General features: G+C 37.8%; 2 protein-coding genes across 2 annotated transcripts; one reads left to right on the top strand and one right to left on the bottom strand.

Moving 5' to 3' along the window:
• Positions 1 to 309: 309 nt before the first annotated feature.
• Positions 310 to 8,095, bottom strand: pick1 (protein interacting with prkca 1). Its single transcript, XM_063470525.1, has 13 exons — positions 7,958 to 8,095; positions 7,397 to 7,470; positions 7,066 to 7,177; positions 6,720 to 6,848; positions 5,585 to 5,651; positions 5,362 to 5,451; positions 5,238 to 5,291; positions 5,053 to 5,115; positions 4,621 to 4,754; positions 4,306 to 4,398; positions 4,160 to 4,210; positions 1,953 to 2,097; positions 310 to 1,828 (listed from the first exon to the last, which is right to left on the bottom strand). The coding sequence occupies exons 2-13, from the start codon at positions 7,435 to 7,437 to the stop codon at positions 1,572 to 1,574; spliced, it is 1,236 nt and encodes a 411-aa protein (XP_063326595.1). The 5' UTR covers positions 7,438 to 7,470; positions 7,958 to 8,095; the 3' UTR covers positions 310 to 1,571.
• On the top strand, positions 7,655 to 9,868 carry LOC134625306 (galectin-2-like). Its single transcript, XM_063470526.1, has 5 exons — positions 7,655 to 7,723; positions 8,826 to 8,880; positions 9,022 to 9,101; positions 9,328 to 9,499; positions 9,722 to 9,868. The coding sequence occupies exons 2-5, from the start codon at positions 8,878 to 8,880 to the stop codon at positions 9,866 to 9,868; spliced, it is 402 nt and encodes a 133-aa protein (XP_063326596.1). The 5' UTR covers positions 7,655 to 7,723; positions 8,826 to 8,877.
• Positions 9,869 to 11,163: the final 1,295 nt, after the last annotated feature.

Raw genomic sequence — 11,163 nt, 5'->3', positions numbered from 1 at the left:
CCTTATCCATTAGGCCACTGGGGCTGTACGGCTATGTGACTCTCACAGGAAAGTATTTAGAGATCATAACAGTCATCCTGCGACGATTTCATATCGTAGGTACAGGAGCCTGAGTCCGGAGTCATGTGTGGGCTTTTAGGTTTAGTTCAGAGTAACATGACGCGTCTACAGCGAAGAGAATTCACCGTCTGCGCAGCCGGCATGTTTCCGTTCCGTTTTTACAACTGAAAACAAAAGCCCCATATTTATGTCCATTGGAAGCTTCGAGATTACACTCTTATAATTAACACACAACCCTCCTTTATATTTGGATTTACTTTATTTGATATATTACAATGTCACGGACAGTGCATCTGCGCAATTCATGTGGCAACAGACCCTATCGAGGTAAAAGAAAGTTAAAATAGAAAATAAACTGACAGCATATTCATTAAAATGATCATATATTTAGTCAAGTTCCGAAAAGTCATTATGACGTAGTACGAAGCAACCAACCAAGAAAATCAAGAAACACAAACAGTGGGTCCCTTTCTTTGCATTCAGAGAAACAGAAAGAAACATTTAAGAGCTGATGCGACACTGTCCCCTAGTGATAGTCTTTGGAACAGTTTAATAAACTATCAGATTAACTTTTCCTTATTAAATTTTCAGATATAATTTGATAAACACAATAAATAAAACAGTAAGTAAAAGAGCTCTTACACCTCTTTTCTTTTTCTACACACTTCTAGTGTTTTTTTTTTTTAATTCCTTTTTACAACACGGTGAAGCTGTGCATCCATTTAGTTTCTTCATCATACTGTGAGGGCACAGCTGGAATGCAAATGTAGTGAGGGGAATGTGAACACTCCACCTGAAGCATGCTGCGCGAGAAGATAAAACAGACACCTTAGACAAAGAAAAAAAAGAACCTTGGTCGGACAACTTAAAATGTGCAAAGATGGAGGAAAAAGGCTGAATGTAACAAACACCCTGACATGTTGTGAAATTATCCAGTGGTTTGTTGCACTGAGAATTTCTCTCTGCAGTGACAAACATTTAAAGTATGATATCATTTCAAGCAGGTAAATAAATAAACGTCAAAGATGCAGCAGGTTCTGCAGCAAAGAAAATAAATATTATCCACACTGAAACAGCTCAGACCCAGTACACTTCACTGTACAGAGAGCAAAGAAGGCACACCTCATATGCTTATAGATCCCAGTCTGAAACATTAAAACCCAAACACATCACTCACAACAAAATAAAGCTTCATTCAATTGATTGTGTCACTCACACTCCTTCAGTGATGACCTTATGAGACACCATAAATGATTTTTTTTAAGTGAAAATTTGCAAATGTAAATAATATCATAAAGTAACCGTAAAGCTACAGAATTTTTAACATTCCACAGAAACAACTGTAAAAACACCCACATACAGTATCATAGCAGCATTTCTAATCAGCATTCCTCTCTGTGTGAACAGTGTTAACCGTTCCTGCAGCTGCTTTCTGCTGCAAGGATCACTGCCTGCTGAGTGTGTAGACATTAAATGTAACTGATGGTAAACACAAACGCATGCGGGCTTTCTCATTCGTCATCGATTAGCTTCTCCGCTCCGTTTTCTGCTTGTCTGCCAGCACTGCTTCCTCCTCCCTCGCCGCCTCCCTCTTCCTCCTCGTCTTCGTCTGTGTAGGAGAACGGCTGGCTGCTGTAGTTGATCATTGTGCGGGAGAGGTCCACCTCGATGGGGAACACATCCGCCTCCTTCAGGACGGCGTAGCAGTCATTGTAGTAATGCGACATGCCCGAGACGAAACGCTGCAGCTGGAACACGATGTCCTGAACTGGAGACGAGGAAGAAAGAAAGCAAAAACAACATGTTGATGCTACTAAATCATCAGCATCTGTTTACAGGCCACGGAGGAAAGAGAAGGGAATAGCTAAAGGTGAAAAACAGCAAGAACAGACCGTGTTTCTGATCCAGCAGCTCTATCTTCTCCAGGACGTCTTTCCTCATTTTGGCAAAGCGGGCGCGGGCTTCCTGCCGACACCGAAGCACCAAACGGTACTCATAGTTACCAGTGCTGACGCGGTACAGAGGCTCCCCCATGGCCTGTTAGAAGAAAAATAAGATTTACTGGTTCACAGTAAACATGTTTTCAGCTGCGGAAATCTGCTCCTTATAGCCAGTTCTTCCCCAGAGTGCTTATCGGAAAATGAGAGAAAAAAAACTTGCACTTGCTAAGTCTGCATCAGTGTGGTGAACTAAAGTTTGACTGTGAGCAGGAAGGATAGAGAGGCGGTCATGCTGAGATGGTAAATATTTACACCTTTTAAAAAGAACACCTGTTATCACCGAGTCTGACTCTAATCTAACAACTGTGTACAAAACAGAACATTATTAAGCGCAGTCATCTCAAGCAGCTTCATACTTCAAGGTACCATCCCTATAACTACAGAGAGAGAAACAATGATCTCATGATAATTAAAGATGGGCATCTATAGTTAGAGTCTGCAGATACAAATGTGATGTTCCATCTTCTTACAGTCAGTTTTTCTAATGTTTTCAACATCTTTCTGCTTTAGAACGTTCAAAAAGTAGCAGGTTTTGGTCATATTTTTCCTGGGGTCACATTTTTCCTCATAGAAGAATAATCTGACACACTGAACAGTAGTGCTGGGCGATATGGAAAAAATATTTATCACGATATGAATTCTTTTATATCACGATAACGATATATATCACGATATACCACCTGACCTGTGGTCATCTGGAAAGTATGCAGTCTGTAAACAGCGAGTGGAGAGGGTGCAGTCTTTGTTTTGAGTTACCGTAAAGCATGTCGCAAATCCGGGTGCACATAAAGCAGCACCATGTCGCAAAACCACAAGCGAGAGTTTCTTTGCGAAAAATATCATTTTTTTATACTTTATTTTCTCTTCCATAAAGTTAAGAGTATGTATAGTGAGAAGACAACACTAATATATTTGCCACAGGCTATTTAACCCTTTAAGACCAACCATAGAACCAAGTCCGCCAGAGCTTATCTTTACATTTTACATGCTGTAGTGCCATTTGTGGGAGCATTTCAAGTTGCTATACAACAATACAACCGTTATAGCCCAAATTTTAATAATATGTATGCATTAAGTCCATAGTAACTACATAAATTGCAAAAAAGTGCAATAAACTACAAAAAAATTGAAAATCGTTTTTGTTTTGTTTTTTACATATATTTCTAGTTAGAGAAATTTAAGAGGCTTATCCCTCAAAACTGTAAATACAAAAAAGTTGCACAAAATAGTTTCCAACCACAAGAAATTTATTTTGAGTGTCTTCATAGTTTTATGTTTGAGATACACTAATTTTAATATACTACAGGAAAAATGAAAATAAATATTATAATGCAAATTTGCAAAAACACAGCATGTGCATCAAAATAAACTATTTCCAACAGTGTAATTTGACTTCTAAGCATCCCAGAAACGATACAGAAAAGCATAAAGTCAAACATGACTTTTAAAAACACCAACATAGGCTTTGAAGGTAAAAAACTAAATTTTCCGCGAAAATGACGTCACTTCCGGTTTCGGACAGGTAATGGCGGACATGCGATAGTCCGCGCTGACTTATATTCCAACGTAGGAAGTGTTATGAACAGCTGATCGGATCGGCAAAGCGTGTTTCTGGAATATTATGTTTTTGTTCCTGCAAGTCTGGAATATTATGTTTTTGTTGCTGGAAGCGCTTTTTATGCAATTTTTGCAAAGCTATATGTGGAAGAAAACCGTGACCTAGGACAAGCTAATGGCATAAGATGTAAGTACAACTCCTCCGGTTTCATATGCAAAAACAATTATTGCGCTAGCTTACGTGGTTCCAGTTCTACAGGGATTTAAAAATAGTTATGCAAAACAGAGTGTGCCTGCTCCGATTGGTTGTAAAGGGTTAATGATATATTTTATGTAATAATTTATAAAATTCGGGTTAGAAACGATAGAAACGATAGAAGACAAATGGCACGATAGACACTTTTCTATCGTCCGCACGATATATATCGTCATATCGCCCAGCACTACTGAACAGGAAGAAAATGTTGCAATCAAAATGTCAGTTTTACATCAACTGTCAATATCATACTGATATAATTAAATCAGTAAAAATTGTGACTCACAATGCTGCTGTATTCTTCATCATCCATTTCCTTCACCTTCAAGCAGTATGACTGAAAGACACAAAAACAAAAAAACAATCCTGTTATTCAACCTACAGGCTGACAGTGAACTTCAGTAAACAGAGTGACAGCACTGCAGGTCTCACCAGATATTCAAACTTCACATCCAGGTACTTGCGGATGGTGAGCTTGGTGTCTGGTATGGCCTTATTAAGGTACGTGTTCAGATCATGGAGCATCTGCACAACCAGAGAGACTTTAAAATCTAACATCCACTGGAAAACTGACATCTTACATAATAAAATTCACTTTGACAGATTTAAGGAACACAATACAAAGTATACACAGACAGTATAAAAGACTTTTTTTTCCAAAGCTTTGTTTAAAATGAATGTTTTTAACTGACGTGTGCACTTTTAGTACAATAAATGACTCAAAGCATAAATTAAATCTGTACTTACAGGTTTGATGGTCTTTAGTAGCTGAATGCCGTATTTCTCAATGTTGCGGTGAGCATCAGCAAACTTCACAAAAGCCTCGCTGGCAGCAGCCTGGGGCTCTCGTACCCCGATGACAGAAAACACATCTCCAAACGCTGCAAAGGGACAAAACCAGAAACCGCTCAGATATAGCTACGAGCAAAGATCTGCTGAAGTTAGAAAACAAAAAGCATTAAATACAACTCCACCAGCAAGCAGACATTGTACGAAAACATGACATTTTTCTTCATTTTATGGTCATGTTTCAACTAAAAGCTCCACCAAGTTTTAGCCTTTATTGGGGAAAAAACAAAACAAAAAAACAACAGCAAACTTCCACTTGGAGTGAGAGTGGATTATTCCACTGGTGTAATACTGTTTTTATCGTTTGTGATTTTGGATATAGTGACTGACCTCTGTGGGTTTGAGAAAGCTCAAAAAACGCCCTCAGTAGTCTTTTCGTGTGCTCCATCAGTCCTGCAACGCAAACAGAGAACAACAGTATCTCTGTGGATTAAAAGCTCTCTCATATCTGTGATTATGGAGTTTTCACACTACGTGATTAACTTGTTTAGGTAAAGAATCTTATCATTCTTTACCTTTGTACAGCTCTGCCGTTTTCTCCAGCTCTTCCAGTCTTTTGACAAGTCCATCTGCAAAGTACAACGAGTTAAATCTAAGTAGATATGAACAAACCTGCAGTTACCATCCTAGCAGTCTTACCATTGCATAGAATAGCTCTACTGAGTCCAAGAGCATCCGCTGTTCCTGAGCTCAAATTCTCTACAAGTCGATGTTTGACTTTTTTCAGCACTGAAACATATAAAATATCAATGTTTAACACAAACTAACACAGCAGTGAAAAAGATTTGTTGAGATTCTGCAGGAATGCAGTACACAGCACTGCAGTGCACGCTTCAAAAGAAAGTAACATAAATATAAATACCTATGTCCAGAGACTTCCCCTGTTTTGGATCAGCCTGCAGCTTATTGTAGTGGATTACTGCCTCTCCCTGTGAAAATAGGATCAACAGTTAAATAACCCAAATAAATAAATATAAATATAGGATGGTGAAAGGAAGAGCATCTATTGTAGCAGTACTAAATATAAGAAATAGAACTGTGTGTTAGCTTTTGTTGAGATTATGCAAGAATGCAGTACAAAGCACTGCTATGCATGCTTCAAAGAAAGTAACATTTCACCTTAGTAGATAAGTTAAAATTAATAATGTGCAACATTTATGGTGCTAAGTGTGAAATGTATTTTCAGTGACGGGCACCAGCAACACCACCTAATCCTTTTAATCCCACACTGAACCCCATCTTTATCCCACCACGCAGGAAGTCATGGAATTTTTTGGGTTGTGAACAAAGGATGCCAAAAACAACAGCGCCACTATTCACCGGTGATGGTACGCCACATGCTACGGGCTATTGTCCCGACCTCTTCAGCACAGCTTAGCAAACCAGTGAAGTCACTCCTACAGTCCTGTCTACAGTGGGAAGGTGGGCTCATATCTCACTAACTGTTGGACTGTGCTGGACATAAAAAAGTGAGTCATCTTTGAATTCTTTTCAAAATTTCTTTTAAATGACACACAGTGTTTCAACATGCAAGTAAAGCTGTGGTTTGGTTCTTTTTTTCCTTCATTATGGGGCATTGGTCATCAGAGGTGAGGGTGAGTATGAAGAGTCGCTGTCTTTACGTTTAATAGATTAAAAACAAGAGTTTAATAATAGAGCTCATGTTAACATCATTATTTCAACAAGGCTGTCATAAGATTTTCACTGCAATGACACTAAGATTTTATTCAAAGTAATCCATGGAAATAATCATCACATCACAACAACTACCAAAAATCTGAAAAAGCTAATAATGCTATCAGTCAAATGCATCTTTTTCTTCAGTGTGCATGGAAGTGGTGAAAGTTTTTGTAGTTACAGATGCACAAATGACTGTATTATTATTCTAAACTGTGTGCATTTTTGTCACACTGGTAATATTCAATGTTAAATAGCAGTTATGGTCAATAGTGTAATGCTGAGTTTTTAATAACCTCCCACTTTCAGAGTCTGTGTACCTGCACAGCTTGAATCATCTTGGCCACCTCCACCTTAGTTTTGCCCTTGACTGCTTTCCCGTTCACACCTGTGATTTCATCACCTGCTGCCAGCGTCCCATCCAAAGCTGCCGGTGTGTTATCAAAGACCTACGAAGCAACAGCAACCGCATTTAAAAAAGTACCGTAACAAAGTACAGTTATTTTTCCTGAAAAAGAGGCGATAAAGCTGTATTTAATGACCCCTATGCTAAACAGCAGCAAACTGAGACAGATACAATCTTATAACATTTAAAGCATGAAGGAAACATCTGGTGATCGATGACATTTTAATAAATAAAGTCATAATAAATTATTCTGTGTGCACCTGAACAATGTAGAGGCAAGGGCAGTACTGAGCCCCACCACCAATGCTGATGCCTATAAGATTATTAGCATCTTTCTTCAGAGTCACAGTCCCAGGCACTGTTGGTATCCCCCTGTTAAGAGAGAAAAAAAACAGTAAATTGAGCTTTGAAGCATTTTGTTCAGCTTATTCTGGGACATTCTGTAATGAGGGAACTATATCACAGTTTATATCAAGACATTCACCCTATCAGTTACTGTTTTAGATGTTTAATAATGTTTTATGTTTATAATGTATAAAAAAGCATATGTGATTGGCCGGGATGGGTAGAGAAAGCTCATTAATGACTCACAGTTTGTCCTCCTCCAATTCATAGTCCATATCTGTGAACATTGCAGGACAGCGTCACTCCTGTCCCCGTGAAACCTGCGAGAGAGTACAATAAAACAGAAATCAAAGGTTTTAACTGGATCTAGTGATCAGAAAACCCAAGAAACGCTCATTAAAAGAGTGACAATCAGAACACGTTTAAGAGTTTGAGCTACCGGCGAATTTAAAAGTAATTTATGATCAGATGGACTATCGACAATCACCAAAATTGGCAGCTTTGCTTTCCTGATGCGGCAAATTTAATCGCTGTGGAGTCAGTGAAGAAACGCTGGAGCAGAGCAAACAGCTGGTAAACCGCAGTGCATGCTAACATACTAACAACAACCATTTAAATACGTTTTAATTAATGTAACTGTTGCACTTAATATATCTGCATTCACACACAAACCAGTCACTGTTAGATTTCATTACAGTGACCGAGGTCAGTAAGTTGGATTATTAGCTGCTAGCCTGTAGGCTAATAGCAGGTGCATTTAGCTAATGTTGTCCCTCCTGAAACGTCAGCAGGCCATTAACAATTTACCTTTCTTAGACGTCGCACAGAGTCGTCATAAAGATATTATTTAGTGTGCATAAAATCAAAATATCTTTTGTTGAATCGCCCTTTTTATTCGCAATTATCTCAACTTCTCGATCTAAAGACAGCTTCTATTTACTTTATTTTGTCACTTCCGGCAGGATGACGGAAGTTGTTGTTGAGACGTATTACAAAAGGAAGGACTGGATAATCATTTTCTAGTTTTTTCTTACAGTCTATAATTCCATATTCCTCAGTGTAAATGATACAGATTATTTCTTTTAAACTTCTCATCAGCTCATATGAAAACACTGTAATTGTATTTTAGCAGATTTAATCAAAGTCCTTCCACGATTCGCTTGTTTCTAATTTAGACTACGCGTTTTACTGCCACCCAGTGGTTAGAGTGTCAACCTGCACCTGCATGAAATTTGTCAAATATAATATTATTACAGATTTGTTTTGATGGAAAAAGTGATGTATATTTTACTAATGATCTTGTTGGTAGATCATTTTAAATGTCAAGCATACAAATACAATTGTTGCAAAATAGACTTATTGCATGTGTATGCTACACTAGTATAGATTAGTTTGTTCTAGAGTCATCTGCAGTATATTGAAGGCCCTCATTAATGTGCAAAATGAATTCCAATGAAAAATACAAAAATCACACTAATTTGTTCATATACTAATTTGCTGTTACAGGTGATTAAACAGAGTGGTGCTTGTACTGAATATAGTATTTGGCAAAGATGATGATGATGTTGAATGAGTCAGTGTCAAAAGAGAATCTTACTAAAACTCATGTCTTGCATCATAAATAAAGTAGAATTCACAGTTACCCCATTTACCTTTTTTTCTCCCGGCACGGTAGACTGTACCTCTGTTGAAACTCCATCATCCAGGACTGTTCACCAGCAACCAGTATGGTAAGCTTAAGTTTGTGTATGCCACTACATGTCAGCAAATTAACTACATTTTACCCTTTAATAAATTATTTGCAAAACTGAAAATGCAAAGTTATTTCATTCTCAAGACTTCTTCAGATTATATTCTAACCATGTGTTCAGGAACTCGAACTGAAGAATGTGGATTTGAGAACCGGAGATGAGTTGAAAATAAAAGGGGTAATTCTGCATGATGCAGAGAGGTAAGCTAACAAAACTCATATAACATTTATTTTTTCAGTACAGTAACCATATAAATTGAATGAAAGCTACACATGCTGTCAATCCTGCAGTAGGAAAATCTAATCTAGCACAAAGTGGACTTTTACAAATTATATTATATCTTGTACTCCACTGTGTGATCTATGTGTTCAAAGCTCTGCAAGCCATTGATATTAAAACCTAGTTTGTACAACCTCTGATCAACAGATTCCAGATTGATCTCGGCTGTGATGCAGATGACCTGGCACTGCACTTCAATCCTCGGTTCCATGATGACACTGATGGTGCTGTGCTGGTGTGCAACTCAAAGATTGCTGGTTGCTGGGGCGATGAAAAACGGGAAATTCACAACCCCCTACAGAGGGGTGCTGATGTCAAGGTGAGGGAATGTGATCGAAGTAATTGATGATGTACTGAGTGTCTGAGTATTATAAATATCACAAGGTTTTTGATGAGATCAAATGGATGTTTGGTTTACCCACATAAAACACAAAAAACACACTAATACTCTTGCAGATATTAAGCTGGGGGATGAATGTTGGGTTGCATTTGATTGTGTTTTGGAAAAAATGTTTTCTTATGAATTTTTCTTCTGTTTCAGATTGTGTTGAAGCTGGCTGAAGACACGTTTGAGGTGGAACTTCCTGATGGACAGGAAGTCCAGTTTCCAAATCGTGTTGGTATGGGTACCATCAGCTACATCAGAGTCACAGGGGACTTCAAACTGAAATCCTTTAAGATCTGCTAAGAGATATAACTGTAGTAAACAGATGCTGTGTTTAACACTTTAGTTACAGATGAGGTTTGACTGTCTGAATGTTATTCTTACAATAACAGTCAGTTATTGACTGAAGAATCATTAAGAGATAAAGAGAAATGAATACATTTAAGTGAATTAAAATGTCCTGTTGTGCAAAATGATATAAAATGTTTACAGTCAAATAATCATGTTTTGTCAAATAATCATGTTTTTGCAGCCTCTCACAAACACAGCATGAGTCGAGGCATGAAAGAGTAAAAGTATGATGACACGGAACAATAGAAGAAAATGCAAATATATTAGTTCTTTGCTAAATCCGATGACTGATTATTTATAGTCATGTAAACATGCAGAGAAAACATGCAGAGAAAAATGGCTCCAAATGCTACAAAATGCATGTGGGGCACGAGGGTTCCTGGTTAACACTTTTCTATGTGGAGTTTGTATGTTACTTGTGCCTCCATAGGTTTCCAGTTTCTTTTGATATGCATGTTAGGTTAACTGGTGATTTGGTGTACAGGACTGCATAGAGTCCAGTGGAAACGTTCTTTTTTACATGACTTTCATAGCTCTAGTCTAGTCTCTCAAACAGCTCAGAGTGCTTTAGACTCCCTTATTGTTTCAATAGAAATTAGGAGAGTAAGTAGCTGCTAGGTGCTAATCTGTGCAACGCTCAGAGAAGCTTCAAAATACACCAGAGTTAGATCTCAGACTATATAGATCTCAGTTGGCATATTAAGTGTTGAAGTTCATGACAGTTCAATTAAAAAAAAAGAAAAGATTAAAAGTATAGCATGCTTGGAATGGTGGTAGTGAAAACCTTTTCAACATGGCAACACAGCTTAAGTTTGTAAAGTTTGATGTAAATAAACCACAAGACTTTTAGAACAATTTGAATTAGACAGAAAAGACCAAAGATTTTGGGCCGTAATGCACAACACAGGATCGCATTTGGTGAAAACCAAACAAGCACATCAGCACAAACACCTCACACCAACTGTCAAGTATGGTGGTGAAGGTTGTGATGATTTAGACTTGCCACAGGACCTGGGCACCTTGCAGTTTTTGAGTCACATTATAATTCTGATCATTTAACAGTACATATCCATATAGTTATATATATGTATAAAAACACATCTCATACTTGTGAGACTTCAGAGGTGTAAACATCACAGCAGATGCCTTTGTGTCAAAGTAACTGAGAATAAAACTGAAAAATATGAAGGAGATTTTCCTGGCCTGGCTTTATATAGCAGATAACCTTAAAAATATTCTGCAGTACA

The sequence above is a fragment of the Pelmatolapia mariae genome, linkage group LG4 (genome assembly GCF_036321145.2).
Source record: "Pelmatolapia mariae isolate MD_Pm_ZW linkage group LG4, Pm_UMD_F_2, whole genome shotgun sequence".
NCBI classification, from domain to species: domain Eukaryota; kingdom Metazoa; phylum Chordata; class Actinopteri; order Cichliformes; family Cichlidae; genus Pelmatolapia; species Pelmatolapia mariae.
Note: the sequence above shows the minus strand (reverse complement) of the source record. Positions and strands in the feature narration are given on the sequence as shown.

Excerpts from the sequence above, each read along its gene's own strand:
- LOC134625306 (XM_063470526.1), top strand. Across the intron at positions 9,102-9,327 it reads ATTCTGCATGATGCAGAGAG|ATTCCAGATTGATCTCGGCT; the intron begins GTAAGCTAACAA and ends TCTGATCAACAG. Across the intron at positions 9,500-9,721 it reads AGAGGGGTGCTGATGTCAAG|ATTGTGTTGAAGCTGGCTGA; the intron begins GTGAGGGAATGT and ends CTTCTGTTTCAG.
- pick1 (XM_063470525.1), bottom strand. The coding sequence starts at position 7,437 with ATGTTCACAGATATGGACTATGAATTGGAGGAGGACAAACT. Across the intron at positions 7,178-7,396 it reads GAATTGGAGGAGGACAAACT|GGGGATACCAACAGTGCCTG; the intron begins GTGAGTCATTAA and ends CTCTCTTAACAG. Across the intron at positions 5,292-5,361 it reads TAGAGCTATTCTATGCAATG|ATGGACTTGTCAAAAGACTG; the intron begins GTAAGACTGCTA and ends TGTACTTTGCAG.